The sequence below is a fragment of the Streptopelia decaocto genome, assembly GCF_964273445.1.
Source record: "Streptopelia decaocto genome assembly, chromosome: 3".
In the NCBI taxonomy this organism is placed as follows: Eukaryota; Metazoa; Chordata; class Aves; order Columbiformes; family Columbidae; genus Streptopelia; species Streptopelia decaocto.
In genome coordinates, this window is record NC_138656.1 from 30,738,301 (window position 1) to 30,760,546 (window position 22,246).

The 22,246-nt window shown below is 36.6% G+C and overlaps 1 protein-coding gene across 2 annotated transcripts in view; it reads right to left on the reverse strand.

The window, feature by feature from the left end:
- Positions 1-22,246, reverse strand: part of BABAM2 (BRISC and BRCA1 A complex member 2) — a 172,515-nt gene that overhangs the window by 148,144 nt on the left and 2,125 nt on the right. For both annotated transcript variants that reach the window (XM_082048307.1, XM_082048308.1), the window contains exons 2-3: positions 20,745-20,899; positions 1,735-1,811 (exon numbers count right to left, since the gene is read on the reverse strand). In XM_082048307.1, coding sequence (XP_081904433.1) covers positions 1,735-1,811; positions 20,745-20,872 — 205 coding nt within the window. In that variant the 5' untranslated portion in view covers positions 20,873-20,899. The remainder of the gene's footprint in view (positions 1-1,734; positions 1,812-20,744; positions 20,900-22,246) is intronic.

A 22,246-nucleotide genomic window follows, 5' to 3' on the forward strand; every position in this document is an offset into this window, starting at 1 on the left:
CTTTTTATTCTCTCTTAAAATAATTGCTAGCTAGGACTTAATAATCCATTTTTATCTTTTGGAAATGAACTATCAGTAAGTCTCTTAAGCCACAATTTCATACTTTAAGAAAAGATAAAATAGTCATAGTAGACTGATACATGAGCCTATTTCCACTCTTGAACACTGGAGCAAACTTCCAGACCAACTTCTGGGAATGGCAACTTTACTTACAGGTGCCAAATGGAAGCTTTAAAGTACTTCCAATTTAAGTTTAATTGTGTTGATTTCTGTTCATAAAGGAGAAAGGCCACTACATAATTACAAGAAAAACTACTACAGAAGGAATACAACATTCTTAATACGTATCATGTCTTTGAGAGCTATAGCATGTGTATGATGCACTCTAAATGGATACTACCAAAGTAGTAAATGCTTTAAATATTTAACATTTCTGTTCACACTAAGTACGTGTCTCTCCAGACGGCGTATTTGCACAGACTCAGAGGGTGGTTGAGGTTGGACAGCAGCTCTGGAGGTTGCCTGGGTCAACCCATCGGCTCAGAGCGAGATCAACAAGAGCAGATTGCAAAGGGTCATGTCCAGTTGGATTTTGAGTACCTCCAGGCATGGAGATATAGGAGCTACACAGGCTCCAAGCACAACCTCTTCTACTGTTTGACCATCCTTGCAAAAAAGTTTTGTTATTACACTTAAGTGGAATTTTCTGTATTTCAATTTGTGACTGAGAAGAGCCTGGCTCCATCTTCTTCATTCCCCCCATCAGGTACTTATATACATTGACAACATTTGCCCTGAGCCTTCTCGAGAAACCCCAGCTATCTTGGCCTCTCCTTGTACAACAGATGCTCCAGTCCCCCAATCACTTTTATGGTCTTTTGCTGGATTCATTCCAATATGGCCATGCCTTTATAGTACCAAGTAGACCAGAACTAGACACCAGAGTCCAGATGTGATTTCACCGGTGCTTCCACAGATCTAAAATTGCCGAGCTTTAAATATTACTTTATCTGAAATTCTTCACCCTCTCTCATATTTCAGTTGTTAAGAGATAAAGACACATCTCAACCATTTTTCATACACAGATTATCAGCGACTCGAGTGTTTAGAAAACTATCTTTTACCTTATAAAAACATACAAATGCAATTTTTATCCTAATTCATTGAACCACACCACAGACTAATCAAAGAGTGGGCAAATGAGCCAACTATCTACAGATGCTCAAGAGTAAGCATGATTTAACCACAACAATAAATCAGAAAAAAGCAAAGTCACATTTCTCTGATCTAGTCAATTACACCAGTTACTGTTTAGAGATACCTAATAGAAGATAATAACAGACTGACTTCTTTTATTGGAGTTTAATAAAGAATTCTTCCTAAAAGAAAGAAACAATACAAAGCATATACAAATCATAAGTCAGTCTAAAAATGGTTATGAGATTGTCTTAGTCATAACGTTTCTATAGAAATACTGGGGGGGTGGTGGGAGGGCAGATTTGTGACTTGTGGCTTTTAGGACTAATTTTCAAACTTGGAATATGAAGAAAGGCTATAAAAACTTATTTTAAAAATTAGATACTCTTACAGCTGTATCTTCTTAGAGCTGAAGCTTTAAGAAAAAACCCCACAAATAACCCAAAATCAATTAGACACACTGGAAAACTTAACATGATATAGAACAGTGTTACAAAATGAAAGGCCAAGATGAAATAGTCATAGGTTTTAACTTACATTTGAGTGTTTCTCCAGCATACGGGATATGTAGCTTAAACCGATCACAGCTAGGTCCAGGTGTCAAGGACGTACAGCTAAAAATTAAGATAAGAGAATAATGTGCTAAGCAGTTACAGATGGTAGCAGATGCCAACATTATGCTACAGGGTACAAATGAGTGACACAGGAAAGGCGCGTACTAGAAATACTCATCCTTACAATTCTAGGAAAGAAGGAAAAGGTAGGAAAGATGCAGGAAGCTCATTCTCTTGATCAGCAGTTCTCACAACAGCATGAAAATGTTTAGGATCTGTGCAAACCATCTTCTTGCCCATATTAACACAGAAAATATGCACATAAAATGCTCTGGTTTGAGAGAGTTACTAGAATAATATCAATTAGTCAAAGACATTAAATTCTCTACTTTGTATACAATTTTGCATGTCATAACTCTCCACTTACGCCACAGTAACATGGTTACATGCTCCCCATTCCTGCCATCCAGATACCCCAGATAAATTTCCATCTTAATACGTCAAGTCATTTTTATCTATTTTAACCTTTAATTTTTCCTTTGTGGAAAAGTCTCAAAGTAAGCCTCCAGGTGAGAAAGTTTCAGGATCAGTTATTTGATGCAATGTAAGTTCATGACCTGTGACCACTTCATATCTCCTGTTTACCTGGGACACCACAACAGCAGTTGGTTCTTACAGTGATTAGCGAGCATTTTATGCACACAAAAGCCACTGAAAAACTGTTTAGTGTCTAGACCAGACACAATCAACATTTTTGCATCTTTTAAGTCGTGCCAAAATCTTTGCATAACAACCAAATATCTCAGCTGTAAAATGAGAAACAGCAACACAAATTGCTTCACTAGTGGGAATGGTCCCTGGAGCTCTCATTGCTGTGGGCTGGCAAGCAAATGACAGGTCTCAGTAGCAAAAATACCGGAAGTCCTTAGCAGGACATTGCTTTCCATATCTACGGATCCCAATAACCCAGAAGTCTTCTTGAGAAATTCTATGGACCCAACACAAGAGCTACACATTTTACAGGCCACTTAAAGCTCAAAGCTAAAGACCAGCCAACTCTAGACAAAACAGTGAAAGAAGGCAGAAGGTAAAATAACTCACCTAAGCTCACATAATCACTGGTACAGCTCTAATACCAATGACTGACAATACAATGAAACAAAAAAACGTATTTCCTGGACCATGCAGCCAAAAGCAAAAAGACAGGTAGGCCAGAAAGTACAAAAATTCTGACCCTATCCTGTCAGATACAATGCAGTAACTCCCGCAGCTCTATCTCACCGCAGAAGAGGGGCAATGTTAATTCTCACTAACATACTCAAAATGCTTCAGAAAGCCATTTCTCTCAGATGCTGGCTCTACAGTCTCTTTTCTCTTTACACTTGCAAGTTAAGGAAACCACATGCGCTAGCTTCAGATTGTTTTTATTCAGTAAGCTACATTTACTATTTAATCAAATTTGTGCTCACATGTAGCTTCATCAAAAAGCAGCCACAGAACTACAGATCAATTAACTTAAATGAAGTTTCCACAAAAATACCAGAAAACATAAGGAAACCATTTGTGTGCACCTAGAATCTAACACAGATCCAATTAACAGCCTACATTGATTCAACAAGAATACACTACATTTTTTTCAGTGTCATTACAGAAATTAGATAACTGTAGATAGATGTAGATAGATGTCCTATCTATACTTGAGACAGGTTTTTTGCAGTGTCTTGTGAGAGCACCATTCAAAACAGCCTATAGCAGGGGTATCAAACTCATTGTCACCAGGAGCCTCATCAGCCTCATGGTTGTCTTCAAAGGGCCAAACGTAATTTTAGGACTGCATATGTTGACTGGAAAGCAAGTTCCAGAGAAGATTAATTCACATCTTGCTTCGCCCATGACGAACACACTGACTGGCTTTTCTTCTGGTAGAATACTACTTTGCATTTCATTGGAAGACTGATGATGGAAAAGAGATGATGTTTATCACACCTGCCAATGATGCCAACATGAAACTAAATGCAGCATCTTGGACAACAGGACCAGAGCTGAAAAATGTTTTGATTTAATGGCCTGGACTACTTTTTGAATTACATCTAGGTAGGTCTCAGTAAGAGCTGCAAGCATCACCACTCTTCACTGGGAGTAAAATCAGTTTGACAATATGAAAGATTTGAGCTCCAGCGCAACAGAAACAAGAGAATATAATTTTTTCAAAGACACATTTTTTTTAGCAGGCGAGAACAGCAAAATATGTGTGCCCAGTGTTAGGGTGTTTTAAAGGCTGTGGATGAATTTAACAGCTGTAGAGTATTATTATCTAATTTCAAGTAATTTCTAAGGCTTACATCACACATAAAGCCAATTCTAGGAAGCATACCAAAAAAAAGTAACCCCCAAAAAATCCTTCACAAGTTCCAAAATATCTCTGCAACATTAGTTAATATTTAATGGAAGTTTCTTTCAGAGTATCACAGGTCACAGTCTGAGGAACATTTTTCAAATACCATGAAAATAACATTGTTGTTAGCTTTTCAACAGACACAAAAAATTCTGATCTTGCCAATACCCTACAATATTTTCTTTTAGCACAATGGGCCATTTGGAAATACTTAAGAAAAGAATAATATTCTTCAACATTAAAATAAAAGCCCAATTTAATGGTAAATGTCCCTAAAAGCAATACTAAGTATTTTTCCTATATTATCATACTGCACTTGAGATGGTTTTAATTTTATTGGTCTAGAAGTGATGGAAAATGACAGTATTCACAGCCTTTTTTTTTTTTTTTTTGTCAAATTACTCTGGCGAGGCTGTGCAAGAGACTTCAATAACCACAACAGGCTGAGCAACCAGGCAAAAATCTTACATACATGCATTTCAAAGGAGGCAGTTACTTTTAGTATAAACAGTAAAAGAACAAAACTCGTAAGGCAAACCTAAACTTTGGTATATCTAGCGGTCTACGTGTGACCGTATTTCAACAGAAGGCCACAGATAATGGCCTGGCTATAGACATCACCTCCTGCTTGAATTTTCTTAACACACAGAACTGCTCGTAATTACAAATGTACTTTACCCAGAAGCTTGGCCTCTGTCCTCTACAAAATGTCAGATTTTACATTTGCTGATCCTTTTACTTAATGTGGTCCACATGAAAGTCACACTGAAAAGGAATTACTTTTAACAAATTCTTATAAAGATTATTTGTTGCCCTATCTTCACAGGGAATTGACAGATACCTGGTGTTGAAAAATAATTTCAGAAGCTGACTCCATCTTCTGACGAACAGATGTGCTATGTCCCTCTTTAGTAATGGAAAAATATTACACTGACTTGCATATGTTCATCTAAATAGTCAATATTTTACATAGGAAAGTCATAGAAGCAAGAATTAATGCTCTGATGCTCATGGCAGTGATATGAGTTAAGTCTTTGTAAGATGATTAATGCTATACCACAAGATCTCCCACAATGGTTTCCCTACTAAAATATCAAAAAAACATCAACTTGACAAGCTTCAGAGACAAAGGAATAGGCTTGGAATGTATAGTTTAAAACCACGCTGCCCTACTCAAAGGATCTGTGCTGAGTTCTACAATTGAAATCTGGTAGATGGAATCAGATATACAAGAAACCGTACCTGCTGAGAAGAGTTTATCAGCAGCTTTTAGCTCAGTTCCTTGAGCACACAATAGATGAAATTTGAGTTAAATCACATCCTTATAAAATACATATTCCAAGTAGGAGCAAAGTATAACATTGCTTTGTTGCGTGTTTGATGCGTCTTGCATTTGGGATTGCCTGTGACCTGTTGGGAAAAGGTTTCTTTCACAGTAATAAAACACATGTAAACTAAACCAGTTCTTATTCAAAGAAAAAAGTTACTGTCAGCACCAGATGCTTAGCTAGAAGTGCTCAGAGTTCTTTACTGGCCACAAAAGGAAACAGGAAAGATTATCCAAGAGAAAAAAGAAAGGGGTGGAGGGTGGAGAGGCATGAATATAAAAATAAATTAATAAATTAGAAAAGTCACTCAGTTTTGTTGCTTGGAACAAGGCATCAACCTATAATGATAAGTATAGTAGAAGGTATTTTTCTGCAAAATTAACAGTTCTTCCCAGAGTATTCTAAAAGCATCTAAAAAGTCAGTTCTAGTTGAGCTTAACATTAAGGTTTTCTCTTACACCAATGTATTTCTAAATTGACTTTATTTATAACTTGTTTCATTTAAGCTAAAAAAAAAATTAAAAAATGGTTCCTTTCCTTCTGAGCCATTTTGATATTTTACAGGACTGAAGCCACGATGATAAGGAGGACTGTGATAACTCTAGTTTTTAACATGGTCTTCCTATCAACTAGTCTTCTACAACCATCAATCGAGAGTGTTCCCAAGACAAGCAGTTTTAAATTATCTGGGCTCTGCTAAAATCTTATCCAAAAATAAGTTCTGTGCCAGCTGAACGGACCGCAATGAAAAAAAGACCTTAATCGTTTACCACCTTAATCCCTGAAGTCTGGAAAAAAGTGGTTATTCTATCCAAAGAATTAAACCAAAAACAACCAATCAAAACCACCAACACTGTCCCCCAAACCCATCCCCTTTGTGTCCCAAAATTCCAGTCTAATGATCATTTTTTGTACCACTTCTAAAGATCTGTTGCTTAAAATCATATAAATCCATAGCAAGCATCCAGAAATGCCAGCAGAAGTACAATAGCTCTACTGAAAAAAGATACAATCCTCTTTTTATTTTGTCTTTTTTAATTGGTGGTAAAGGCATATGCCTCAATATTCATGTCAGATTTATTTGATTACTATCAAATTTCTTGATTAATAAAAGCTATGCTCCGTCATTCAACTCCGTCAAATCACACAGAAGCTTTACCACCTTTTCTGTCTGAAGACAAATCATCCGTGAATTTTACTGTACAACAGCAAAGAAAAATAAGACTAAGAATTTTAGTCACTATGGTTTCAGAAACTTAATATTGAGGCTCCCTAGAGATACAAAAGCTTCTTTAATGTCTTGATGCTCAGACTGCTACACTTGCTGTTCTTGAGGATCAGTACTTTTTGGATAACAAACAACATTTTTTTTTCACCAGGCTGTTGATGTAAAAGCCAAGAAAGCTTCACACAGCATTAGAGATACCTTGACGGAGAACACTGCTAAAAACCAGCATGCATACGAACAAAAAGAGCAACACCACAAAGGAAGTTCTGACCACTGCTTGTCAGCTCTAATATGCCTAGTATATGCTTATAATTGCTACTATTTATGTTATCTGAAGATACTGTTAAGGAAAAAAGACATCAAGTTCCCTTCATAATACAAGAGGCTAAAGAAGAAAATTAGTATTATTTTAGTAACAAGACATGATTCAGTCAGCTAGGTGTTTAGAGGCTGAAAGTTTTGTCAGCAAGAGTCTAATATAAATCAGAGACAAAGACAGGTAAATCTCTTGTTACTAATAAGAGGCAGCAAACTCAAAGCTCCACCCAAAACTCTTACTGTGGCATTTGCTAAGAAAAACACAATGTTAAACTCAAGTAGAACAGCCTTTGTTGATGCATTTAGATTCTTCTTTTCTCCCATTTTTGTAGATGGAAATCTGCTCCAGTGCTCCTTGAAGATACAATACTTCATCCCATTTAATTAAGAATTAATTGCAGAATTCACAACAGATGGGGAAGTCATCTACAGAGGCATTAAGAATAATTAAAGTATATGGAGGGGGGAGGAGAGTGGAATGAAGGCCAGCAGGTGACAGGTTTTTTTGCAAGAATCACAAAACAGAAAAATGGTGAAAATCATGTTTTAGAGAGCTGACACTGATGGTGAAAACCTGTATCGTAATGCAGCTCCCTGCAACAGTCGACAAAAGTTTACAGGCTCCCAGAGGCCTGCAAACACACAAGAATACTGAGCAGCTGCTGCTGAAAACCAAGAGATCCAAACAAAATCCTGTCAGTCAGGCAAAATTTGAAATGGGAGAGATAGTCTAGTAAACCGATATTCATCTTCAGTTCCCCTTCTTCATACAGACATATGTATTACACAGATGAGAGAGAGGCACTTGCACTTAAAAAAAAAAGACATACACCATTGCTTTTGTAAAATTATTTCAAGTGATTGCTTCTTACATACATATTTTAATTAAAATATTAAAATTTGAAAACCAATTCATAATTATTCCAAATAACTTTCTAATATATAAACCCACTGTTTTCATAAAACTCATGTGTACCCTAGCTGGTTTCTTCAAACTATGCACAGAGACTACTTCTGGTGTTGCAATACAGATGATGATGACGTTCTTGAATCCTGTTAGTATGGACAATATTCCATAACTGCAACAGCATTTCAATCCATAGCTATCAACTGGGAAACTTCAAGGTGTCTCCAGATATGTCAACTATATTCCCAACCAAACCTTCATCTACTCTAAGTGCTGATTTTCCTATTTATACATATTTATGTTTTCTTGCATAAATTTAATTGTACTAATTGGAACTTACAGCAGAGAACTGCTAGAAAGAACACATACCCTAGGAAAACAACCCCTCACTTTTCTTCTGCACCCATAGGCAGATTAGCATTTTTTTTTAAACTTCAAATAACTACTTAAATCAGCTGCCAGCAACCTGCTTTCACTAGAAACACAACACAAAAAGAATCTAATGACTACCGTCATTAGTAAAACAAATATAACGGCTGTGTCTTAACAGAAAATGCACGTTTCCTTAAAATGAGAGTTTGCCGAAGCAGATGTTGCAGGTGGGGTGAGCTCTGGGCCTGCTTCTAGAACTGCAAATCTTCTTCACATCTGCCCCGATCTTGTGGCAGGTGTCCTGCAGTCTCCCAAAGCACAGCTGCCGCTGCTGGAGGCAAACATTCAGCCCAGCCTCTATGGGGGAAATGGAGCAAGCATATGTGTGTGTGTGTGTGTGTGTGTGTGTGTGTGTGTGTGTGTGTATGTGTATATATATATATATATATATATATATATATATATATATATATATATATATATGGAACTTGATGATACTCTAAAATACACCTTTTTGCAGTTTGATCCAGCATCACATAGAGGTGAACCGCATGTTACTCGTCACACCCCAGACTACTTCCTATAAAGAGATTTTTGACCTGTACAGTATTGCCATGAACCATATGTTGACCTAAAGAAAATGGTAAGAGCAAGAGTAACTGTAAAGTGTCAGAAAATATTTATAATTCAAACTTGTTATCACATGGACCAAAAGATGTGCCATATTCAAATACAAAGCCTCTTGTCATCAACAACTGTGACCACTTTAGAATGAACCAGTTCATTGCATGCTGAAGCAACACTGTCGGTCAAGAAACCAGTTTCTGGCATAGTGCTATTTGTAGTTACTTTTCCTTTCTCTCAGAGACTGCAAATAATAAGATGTAGACATTAACACCTTGTGAACACACTTAACTTTCCATTTAGCTATAGCTTTATTCAGCATGACTGTAGATAAGGGTAGTGGCAAACAATCATTGGAGCTTAAAAAACATTTTTAAAATAAGTACCTCATATTTGTTCTGAAACTGTTTTATTTTCAGGGAATACCGTTTAATTTAATTGTCTTGGTTTTACATATTTTGCAATCATCTCAGAGAACTTTCCTCCTCTGTCAGGGGGATTGGACTAGATGATTTTTTGAGGTCCCTTCCAATCCCTAACATTCTGTGAACTTCTACATTAAATGAAAGCCAACTCCCTGATCACATTTTTTTTTTACCATCACAAACCCCCTGTTCATTTGCCCTAGGAAGGCTGACTTCTAGAACAGCTCTCTTCCAGTCGTAATAGTAGGATGGGTTGGAAAAGGCCACCATAAAAAGAAATATGAAGACAGCCGATAGCCTGTTCTTAAGAGTTATTTTTTCAAGTGCACTTGTGAGTATATTTAATGTGGTGCTGGCTATCTCAGAAGTTTCCATTCATAAAATCCCTATAGCTTAGAGTGAGAGCTCATTATTTTGGGTCTCAAGGAGCTTATTACGATAAAAATTAAGAGTAAGAACTAACAACTGACAAAAGGATGTTCTCAACAAAACATGCTTTACAAACAACTTTTATAATCAAACCGATTACCCTTGTAAGCAAGATGTTTCATACATACATACAGGTAATTGCCTTTAACTCCCTTCAAAAACTACACATGGTGCAAATACTTCCCAAAAGAATAAAAGAGAAACAGAAAATTGAAATTTTAATGAAGGAATGATTCACAAATTAACATGAACAAGAAAATTCCTTCCTATGGGATAACACTCGTAATGCACACTCCAGTAGATTGCTTTTGTAAACAAACTAGTGAACTCACAGTATATAAACTATCTTTCTGTCACACATTCAGCCAAGGAAGAGGCACTACTTCATTATACTGTAAGACCAGCTGTATCCCAAATCCTTGGAACTCATAAGCAAAGTTTTAGAGAAGAGTATAACCGAGTAGCAGATGTATCCCTTGGATTTCCCCTGCTGTTAGATTCAAACTCCTGTTTCATATTTTCACAACTGCCATTGGATTATGTATTACTTCGTAATGAGTTAGAACCTAACCTCTCATGTTCTACCTCCACTGTTCACTAACGTGAATACAATTTCTGAAGAAAAAAAAAACCAAAACACACATACACCAGACGAGGAACATTATTTCTTTTAGATTGCTTTAAAGGAGAAGCATTCTTCACCAAGTATGAAATTACAGTCTAACACCTGGAGTTTCAGATCCTTTCAGTGTTCACAGAAAGACCATATTTATAGAGAAAGTCTCAAAAGCTAAGTTAATATAAACCTAAGTTTGAATAAGTCATTTAGCATTGCTCCCAATACCACCTGCAATAGCCATAAAGACTCCCAACTTATTTTCTAAGTAATTTATTTCATACCATAGAACTGTTTAGTTTATTGGAAAATACAAGGAACTGATACCAGGCATAAAATGTAAGGACTAAAAGCATAGTCTATGTTTATATATTTTCCCCTTTTAATGGAATAACTAAACAATATCAGGATGGGTCCAGTGATACTATGTCTTTTCAAATTTTCTTTTAAAGTTTTCTTCTATTTACAGATTTTGAGAGCTTTCTGGTCACAGATGTCCAATTATTTGATTTCCTGATCTTATAAACTCTCAGAGAAATGTGTTACTAAAACGACCACAAATTTGGCTCTTTGGATATGAAAGTTAGACCAAGGAAGGATCACCACATTTTGAACATAACTCCATAGCTTTCAGTTGCACATACATTCAAAATCGTAACTTCAAATTGTGTATATTCATATAAAATACTATAGAGCTGGAGACACAGCAGAAAGCTTATGAAAAGATGGTGCCTGATTAAAAATATCCATAGTCCTCCTATTTCAGGCATTATTTTAGATTAATTACAACATTAAAGATATGCAATAGACTATAAAGACATGAAAATCCTAATCATATACAAAATTACAACAGATCACCCTATGGAACCAGACCTGCAGAAAATAAGCTCCACACAGCTGCATATTACAGTTTCTCCATGAAGCCTGGTTCAAGAACCCCTCACCTTTTCTTGTCTTTCTCCACCTTCTTGTTGTCACATTAGTTCCCACAGTTCACAGACACCTCAGTTGTGCTAATACTACGTCAGGGTTTAACCCCAGCCAGGAACTAAGCACCATGCAGCCGCTCATTCACATCCTCCCCCACCAGTGGGATGGGAGGAAGAATCAGAAGGGTAAAAGTGAGAAAACTCGTGGGCTGAGATACAGACACTTTAACAGGTAAAGCAAACAAACGGATTAATTCAGTGCTTCCCATGGACAGGCAGCTGTTCAGCCACCTCCAGGAATGCTGGGCTCCATCATGCATAACAGTTACTTGGGAAGACAAAACACCAGATCTCCAAACATCCACCCATTCCTCCCTCTTCCCTCAGTTTTACATACTGAGTATGACATCATACGGTATGGAATATCCCTTTGGTCGGTTGGGGTCAGCTGTCCAGGCTGTGTCTCCTTCCAACCTTTTGCTCACTCCCTCCTTCTCACTGGCAGGTCAGTCTAAGAAGCTGAAAAGCCCTTCACTGCTTAGAAACAACAGTGTGTTATCAACATCATTCTCATACTAAATCCAAAACACAGCACTATACCAGCTACCAGGAAGAAAATTAACTCTATCACAGCTGAAACCAGGTCATACTATTTTCAAGGCTGCACCATAAAGCATAAAATTAGTCTTCACTCTCTCCCATGGTCACCTCTAACTACATCTAAAGAAAGCAGTTCCAAGTACCTTCTTCTTGGTGACAAAAAAAAATGCCCTTGTCCTCTGCAAGTACTTGTTCTTGCCCTCACAACCCAGTTGACTGTTTTCTCCCAGCATCACAGTAAGAGCTACACTGGGCTCATCCCTCATCAGCCTCACAGGCACAGAAGAACAAGTAGGACCCCCTGCAAGGACAAGACTACTTATGAGCAGCAGAGTCATCTTTTGATCCCAGGGAAAAGGGAGCCCAGACTACCCAAGGTTCCTATAACTTTGCATCCCCCACCCACTGCAAATGCCTTGATGTGTCCTTATGTCACTTCCAACACCTCACCTGTACCCTCAAGTTCTCCTCCCTCCTGCATCTATGTAATAAAACTGAATTTTGCCTATGTGTAACAGGTTAAAACTAAAACATCAAAAGCCACATAGAATATACAGGGTGTTTCAAAAGATGGATCCAATTTCAAAGAAATTTCATTTCAAATTGGGTCTGTCTTTTTGAAACACCCTGTATTATACCACTCAAAATCTCCAAGGAAATTATTTAAGTGTCTTCAATGCCTGTAAATGGTTTGCAGTTGGCCTAAAATCATACCACTTCTATAGTGTGTCAGTTAAGGCTTATCACTAAGATTTACAGCAGCCTGAAAAACAGGACAGATAGTCAACTGTTAGTTCAAAAAATTCTCATTACAGAAGAATTCTAAACAAAGAACATTGTATTATTCCCCCCAACTGAAAAAAAAAAGTAGCCCTGGATGAAGTGCACAACAAATTGTAAACTGACTTTTACTCAAGAGACTGAAACCGACATTCTAGGAGAAGAAGAGGTACCAAGACATTTTGAAAGGTCACTAGTAACCCTAACTACAAACAAGAGTAATCCAAACAAGTTTTTCTATTGGTTGAAGAACAGACCATCCAGAGCAACAGGTACTCTCATATTTTTGGTTTATAAATATTTAGTGATGCATAGGAATCTCTGTTTTTTTTAGGAAAATACAATTTTGGATGTTTTTATATTTGGTGCTTTTTTGCCTCTTCTCCATAATGGAATTCTGTAATTTCCTTTAATTAACTCAATTTCATTGGGATTCTTTTATCTTACAATAATAAAAATACTCAGTCCTAGTGGTATAATTTCACTCTTTCAGCCATATCCGACAGATTACAAAGAAAAGAACCTGTGATCTACATGGCAGAGTGTTTCACCTCAGACATACTAATTCCCTTCTCTCAGGAAAGACAAAATAAATATGTTCCCTTATATCAACTTTTACTTTTCTATGGATTACTTAAGATATTTACCTTTACCTCAAGGAATTAATTCAGTATCTTCAATAAAAATATCAATTTCAAAAGCAAATGAAACTGTTCACTTATACATACAGCTCTAAGTATTCTTTTCAGATGCTCAATTCCAGTTAGACAATAGTTGCTTCAAGGTATGTCTACGCTGTGCAGTGCCAAGTAAACGCCTAATCTAAGTATATAAAAAAACAGATTAAAATACCTCAGGCATAGGACTGCATTGGTGCAGTTATTCTGTTTCCACTTGAGTTTGAGATATTAAACCTAAGCAGCAAAATCAGTGCTCGACAGAGTTACTCAAATGGTCAGAAAAATTCATTTCTCCATCAGTCAGAAGAGCACCATGACTGATCGTTCAAGAAACCCCAAAGCATTTATGAAGGGGCATTTAAAAGGGCAGCAATACAGAGATGTCAACATAAGTGCCAACAAAAGAGACTCTTAGGACAATAAAACTTCTCTTTGAAATTTTTTTTTTACACAGGCTTACATAGTGAACAATACATTATAAGAAAAGGCCTGTACAGTTTTTGATGTCCCACACTGTTAGAGACTCACTGCATAGTTAGCAAATAGTGCAGATTATGTTTTCAAAAATTAATCGTTTGCTGTCCCACAGAAGTTATTTACAGAAGTAAAGGAGTGCAGTACAGGAGTCTCCTTCTCTGGAGACATTCAAAACCCGCCTGGACACATTCCTGTGTAACCTCATCTGGGTGTTCCTGCTCCGGCAGGGGCATTGGACTAGATGGTCTTTAGAGGTCCCTTCCAATCCCTAACATTCTGTGATTCTGTGAAGCATTCCCATTGATTTATGTTGGCTGTAATATAAATATGGCAGAATTAGATCTTCAATGCTGTTGCATACCGGTCTGTCAAGATTGAGCCTCTGATCATCTCCCTGTGCTTTTGAAGTCCCTAAACTCATCAGACAACAATTTCAACGAAAACACTAAAACAAAAAAAATCATAACCTTTTGCTTCAGCTTCATTACAAGTGTACATTAGCTATTTAATGTTATGCCATGTATGTGTATATGCATATAAGAGGCATACATGAAGTCTAATTGCATACCTAAGGCTGGAAGAATTTATGAAGCAGCTATTCAGGAATATATTCTTCTCTACTCAGCAGAAAAATAAAAAATTAAAAGCCAGTTGTTCTCAGCTTCAGGTGAAATGTAATATGCATCCAAGATCCATGGTATGCTAGAGATCTGCCCAGCCTACATTAAATAAACGCTGCATCTGTGTGATGCAAGGATTTGGAAAAGGGAAAGAAATTGGACCAGGCACCAAACTATCAGATTTTAGGTACAACAAAAAATTAAGTCTCAGGAATTGTTTCTCCTGCAGTGAAACACAATGCAAAGAAAAAAGACAGACATCTACTACAACAGCAGAAAGTCCTGGACAGAGATCTACACTATATTAATGTAAGCCCTGGTTTTCAAGAAGTGTTCAATGAGTTACCATGATACAGATAGCCAAAACATACATTTAAATACCTTGATAAGTTACATATTTCTAACCGTATTTGGTGCATATACCAGTACCACATCATATGAAGTTCTCTTTAAACTAATTAGAAGACAGTTGGCAACTGTATCAAACAGTTTCTTCTCACTTGTGTTAAAGCAGAAAACTGGTAGATATTGTTTTTTCAAGGTTAAACAAAAGGAAGTCACCTACTGTCCCAGTCTAAAAATACCAAAGACATACTGTGCAGTATTTAAATTGAACAAATCTTAAGAAAATGTATGTAGTCTTTTAAACTAGAGCCCAAGTTACCACAATTATCTAATACTACCATTACTTTTAAAAATAATTTATTTACTCATAGCACTTGAAACAGACACACACACACACTTTCCTTCCGAAGAACTTCAAGCACTTTATTTAAAATCGGTGTTAAAAAAAAAAAAGCCAAACTTTGTGGAGAATATTTACAAACCTACTACCAAATGTACCTACTACACTTAGATCTTTATCAGACAGACATATTGCCTTTGTTTTTTCAACATTCAGAAACAAATACAGGAGAGAGCCATCTTGGAGACAGTCAGTCTTTTTGGACCATCACAGAAAAATTGGTGTTTGAAGTTCCAAGCGCTCCTCCACAGTGACAACTCTCTCACATTGTCCCATCAGAGCTTCAGCCTGTTAAAATCCGCTTGAGTGACAACAAGCTACTAGTAATAAGATTCTTTGAAGCGAAGAAATATATTTGTTATCGGAAACTGGAATGAAACTACCCTGTCTCCCCGAAAAAAAGACAAGGTCTTATATTAATTTTTGTTCCAAAACTTACTACCTTTTTACAAGTATAGCTGCCTGGACACTATTTAAATTGACTTTTTTAATGAACTGTAACTAGGGCTGGCTTTTGGAGTTGGGCTTATATTTCAAGCATCCTCAAAAATCGTGAAAAATCATGCTAGGGCTCATTTTCAGAGTAGTCTTATTTTCGGGGAAACAGGGTAGTGCAAAAGTAATAGTTCATGACTTATCCAATAGAGTAGTAAAGGACTCGTAAGACCACACCTCTCCTAGAAACTTCCACATCCTTTCAAGGCCACATTTTACTCAGAACATTATTATTTTTTAAAACAGCTTTTCATAGTAATTGTGTTCAGAAGTCAGACTCATTAAACCTAAACAAAATGCATGTTAAAAAACCCCTACCTATAGATACCAATGTGAATGGTGGAATGTGAACTTTCCTCAAGTAACTGAAGTAGAATCTTTCAATTTAAATGAATCAAAAGCAAAAGATTAAGCAAAAGCTCTAAATAACCACCACAGTATTGTAATAGTATTTCCCAGTTAAAAACCAATATTATTTCATGAAATACTCACATAAAATGCATATTTACTTTAAAAAGGGAAATGCCCAAAAGAAAAGGAAATACCAAAGCATATTGCAGTCTGTTTGATAACACAAAAAAGTAAATCATCACTGCTCACTAGAAAGCAAGGCAATAAAGTTATAAATATCTTATTACAGCTTGATAGTAAACACATAGGTTACAGTCTACTCTAGACAGCACTACATTCTTTTGACCACTCTTCATAGGCTTCTTCCAGGAACCTAACTAAGTGTAAACATACCTCAGTATCAAGTAAAGAGGCAGAAATCAATAGCAAATCAGAGTGCTACAAAGAACAAACTACCAACGTGGTTTACTACAAATCAGTTACATAAAAATTCCACAATTAATCTCCTTGTAAATATGGAATAGTATAACCAAAGAAGTATGAAATCTAAAATTTTGTTATAAGTAAAAAAAAAAAGCATCTTAATATATGCAGCATTAAATCACTGTGTTCATTTTGAAATTACAACACATTAATTTAAAAAACAGAATAAAGTTTGTTGAGTAAGAATAGGCTTGCAACATAATTTGAAGCTCAAGCATAGGCCCTGATGAACAGCTGTAAGGGAAAAAGGTTCTCAAAGGCAATGACCACCACAGATACGGTTTTCACTATTCTAACACACCATAGGAAAAGCAGCAGCCTCCTAAGTAACTGGATTCTACATTACACATTAATTAAATACCCTTCACATAGGAAAATGTCCTCTATTTCTAAATCTACCTAACAATCACTTTTCCCTATTCAATATCTTTCCCATGATTATATGTATAAATGCTAAGCAAAATGCCTTAGCCACAATTCAGTTGGTTATGACTAGATTTTAATATCTAATTAAGATGGGTCATTATTTCAAAGAGACACCACTGGAGATTAACTGAATAATACAATATATGGCACTGACTCAATTGTCAGCGGTATTTTCTTTGGGTCTAGAATAAGGTAATACCCTGTGCAAGAGTTAAAACACTTTGATCCACTCTGTCATCTCAAAGAAAGTCTTTTATTCATGCAACAGAGACGCTTGCCAGGGTTTTCTTATCACCAGAATCAATGCAGCTAAAGGTGCTGTATTTCAGACATGACCTAACACTCTGGTTCTATTTTTGTTCACTGTGGAGCACTTTTTACCAGAAAGAAGGTAGTAGCTCTGCAGCCTGACCACCTACCTTTTTATTACTATTTCTACTGAAGAGTTTCCTTTTTTCCTGTCATGGCATATTGCTGAGCTCAGCTCAGGGGTACTCACATTTCTTTCTTACTCTGCATCAGCAGTGGCCGTAAAACTACTACAAACAGGACTTGATCCTGAAGGTCCTGCTCATAGATGTAAATGTATGCAAGTGTCTGATGAGACTAGTACTGTCTAATAAGTTTGTAAAACACACAGACATTACGGAACTGTAACATATTATTATAAAACATTTACATACTCAAAGACTGCAAAACAATAGGATTTCCTTACTATGACATATTTCCCTCCCACACCTGCAAGCAAAGCAAATTAACATATCAGCATACCTCATACTTTTAATCTAACATCAGCTCTTTAATACAGTTCATAAAACACAACAAAACTAAGTAGTCAATCTTAGCAATAAGTTAGAACAAGTGAAAAATAAGTACCTTACTAAAACCATCTGACTTATGGATTGCCTTTTCAAATAATTAAAGGCTTAATAAGTTTGCTATTTGCAAATCAAAATCAACTGACATGATAGGCTATAAACCAGAGACTTGATCGTGCACTGGTGAAACAAAAGGAGAAATCCTTCGATTTTTGAGTTGAGAAGGCCAAAACCAAGGCTCTGAATGGGCAAGGCCTTGGAGATATTACTGTATTCGGTCTATGACTATGATTCCTTGTTAAACACAGCTCCAGTTTCTAAAACCTAAGAAATGAAAACAGATGGATCTTCAGTTTGTAAATTTTGTTTTGTTATACATTGTAAAGCACTGGTTCATCAGGGAAGTTGAGTAACTACAGTAACCCTTAATTGTCTATCAGAGTAACAGTGTGGAACATGACAGTGGAGCAGCTATGCAGCTCCTCCCTGTGACCCAGAAGCTTCCAGTTGTTTCCATTTTCAAAGTTAATAGCTATTGAGATGTTTAAGTATTTTAACATCTTAAACATTATATTAAAATTTTGTTTATTTTATTCTTAATCTTGCATGCAACACACCAGTTAAAGCATAAAATATTTGCAAGTTCTGTAATAAATTCAAGCTAGGTTACAGAAGAAATGTGTTCACAGCCCCTTTCATGTGTCAGTAAATGCACAATCATTATTCAAAAACAAAGTTTCTGAACTGATAGTACTTATAAATGAACATAGTCATTTGAGATCAAGAACTGCTTTTTATTTATCTTCAAACATTTAACCTAGCACCTCCTCCTCACCTTCCTGTTGCACTTTAAGCCTGATTGAGCCCCATTGAAACTGAAGGGAGTTTTGCAATTTCTGTCCTGCGCCTCATCCTCATTACTCTTAGCAACTGTTCACCTCATTTTTCTCCTGTTTCTGTCCAACCTCTATGTCCTTACCCTTCTGTTCCTTTAAGTGGATATCACCTACGTTTGCCTCTGCTTGCTATTTCCTCTGCATTGTCCTCTCTCTCATTTAAAAAGCTTAACAAAGTGAATAATCCCATTGTGTGAAGCTAGGGCAAGAGAGTAACCTATGGTTTTCAATCCATTTTTGGACTCTCACAGCCTTGCGAAGTTTTTCTTTAGAGGCACTATACAGCAACAAATGTAAACCTACAGACAGAGATTTTGTTATTAACTGACACGGGCCTCTCAAAAACAGTCTGTGGAGTCCCAAAGGCTTCTATATCAAAGGTTAAAGACCACTGAACTAGATCTTGATATATGGAAGGCACTTCTCTGCTATTCAGTGATGCGAGCACTTTAAGTAATTTTACACTGCATACTTGCATATAGCTGAGACTACACCTTTAAACAAGGCATGTGACAACCTTTGTCCAGGGCTGTACATGTGTTGTAGACCTCATGTTCAACACAGTTACTACACAGTTTGAATCACTGGGTTTGGGTGACAGGCAGAGTTGGGGGCAGTTTTTAGTATTTTAAAGAATAAACTCTTGGAAAACATTCAGGATTTATCAAAGCAAATTCAAGATCTGCTTGGTAAGATCATTGGCTGAAAACGCTAGGCACTTATTAAGAACACCTCTGAAAAGAGTCAGATGAAAACACTTCATATTATTTTAATCTATTATTTCAAAGGCAGTGAGCAAAGAGGAAAACCCTTATCTACCTCCTGGCAAGCTGATACCTTTACTACACCTGTGTCTTCTCTCTACCTTTTTCTTGTATTCCTTTCTCTCAGATTCAATAGGAGAAATGTAAGACAGCTCCCATCTCAGACTTTTCAGCAGACTAGCTCAAGAGGAAGAAAAGTCTAGCATGAAATAACAGCAGCAGATGCATAACTGCTCAGCCTGTCTCACATAACTTGCCAACCAGACAACACTAAAAACAAAGTTATAGCTTCTCGGACCCCCAAGTAAATCTGTCACATCACCTTACAGGGAGGGAAGGTTCCTTTCCAACTAACCCTAGAACTCACACCTTCTTGAAAAGGCATTGTAAATACCAGAAAAGCACCTCTCAAACTGTTCATGAAACCATAATAAAGCAGTCTACAGAAACATACTAAACAGAAGTTTTCAGCAGAACTAAATTTTAAACAACAGTGATTCATGGTGGTTCTTCAGATCTACTGGCTTATACTATCATTCAAAATCATAAACAATGCAGTAGTTCGTACAAAAGTGGTGATTTAGACACCTTAAGCTCTGAACTCCAGTATCAAATGAATGCCTGAATCAGCAATGCCATTAGATGCCCAGCTCTAAAAATAAAGCAATTTCTGACATGTCTCATCTTAAGTATTCTTTTAACATCTACCTTGGGAGTCTCCCCTCTCTGCACAGTGCCTAAAGTAAACTCTACTTTTAGCATTTCACTTTCCCCATCTATTATTCACAGAGGTTACAGACCAGAGTACCTTTGTATATGTGGATCCCAAACTTTATTACTGTCTTAAAACCATCACAAACCCTTCTGAAATTATAATGTACTTGAGAGAGGTCAGATAAAGGAAAAGCTAATTTTATCATATTTAGCATATTCATGACTACAGGTTAGGTTACACGAATTTATGCTCAAGTTTTTAATTTACAGAAAAGATCGAGTAAACAAGTGATAAACAACAGGAAAAACTGTTTATAACTATCTCACTGCTGACAAACAGCACTATCAAGTGGCAGCGATGAAATTTTTTTAACAAGATTATTATTGCCAACAACATGACAAATTACGTCTCCCAAACTACAAAATTACAGCAAGACAAAAAATAATCTAGCTAGTATGTCAGCTCCAAATATATTGGAAATGCTTAAATACACACAAACCCAGTAAAATTTAGTCCTGAAAAGACAGCTTAACTGTGAGGGGTTGGGTATTCTTTTTAGATGAGGAACTCACCCAGATTTCAAGTCTGTAATCCGTAAACAATTAGTAGCATCCAGTCCCACTTTTCCATTTCTGACCACACTGGAAATGAAGGGTGAGAGCGCTGGAGAGATTCTGTTCAAGGCAACTTCAGGTGACATCTTAGTATATTCCTCTTTTGCCTTGAACTGCACAGAGACGGCAAAAGAAGAAAAAAAAAATAAAATCAATAAATATCCTCCTTATTTGATGTAAATACACCTGCACTCTGCAAACATCAAAGGAAAAACGCTAAGCACGCAAACAATCAGGAATGTACACTCACTGAAATGTGCACAGGTTTATAAAGAATTTTTTTTTTTCTCCTACCTCTACAACATGCAATGAGGCCTGTTTATTCTATGTCAATATGAAAACAGACTTATGTCCTGGGCTCTTTTAATTAAGAGCCTATCCCTACGAGAAAAAGTAATAAAATTTGAGGGCTATTCTGGCACTTCACAGCCTAGCCCTTCTTATGAGCATTTCCATTAAGAGTCTACAATTGACAAGCCACATTTGTTCTGCTTCCACTGAAATCGATGGGACTTACATTACTGATTGCAATGGGACCATGGGTTTGATTATCTATCCATATTCTCATTTGTAATTTCTAATACCACTAGCGTAACCACAGTCAGTATTACTTTTACATTACTTCATTAGTTAGCTAATTTACAGCATTTCACATTGGCTTTTAAAGGTTAATGCTGTTTTTCTTTCAGCAATATCACCATACTTTCTGAAAGGCATCTTCATTCACAAAAATGATCAAGAAGCTGACATACACACATTTTAAGCACAGCTCTTTCAGAGGCACTTGCAAGTGCATGACCTTATGCTAAATCACTTAGGCCAATAAGTTAACACAGTTAAAGAACCTGCTGCTTTTTAGCTGAAATGCAGAAAATGAGCATGCACATATTTTAACTCATTGCACCACAAAAAGGCTGGAGAATGTGGACAACAACAGACTGTGGCAGGAGAAGTGGGACAAAAGAAGGGTGAGTAACCTATTAAAATGCTAACTTAACATATTCTAGCATATTATTAGGCACAGAGTTCCACGTGAAAATTAACTGAACAGTTTTAGAAAACAAAACCCTAAATGACTCAAGGTAAGATAAACACATCACTGACAAGTAAGGCAGAAGAGATCATACTTAAAATCTGACCATTAGAAGATATTTTTTAAAACACCCATTTAATTGAAAAACACCGATACATACTATATTTACTTTCTTACAACATGCTGCATATGGACTGCTGTATTAGAGTGTGAGAGTACTAGAGAGCGTAAACAACTCAAGGCAATAGTTGCAATTTTCTGTTGATTCTAACATGGTTCACAAGCATTAATTGGGAACTAACAGACTTTCTACAAACTGGTAATTCCTGTAACCAGTAACAACACTAAAGTTATGCATTTTTTCCTTTTGAGAGACATTCACGCTGAAGCAGTGTGAACCAATGTTCAAAGCAAGAGGATTTATCCT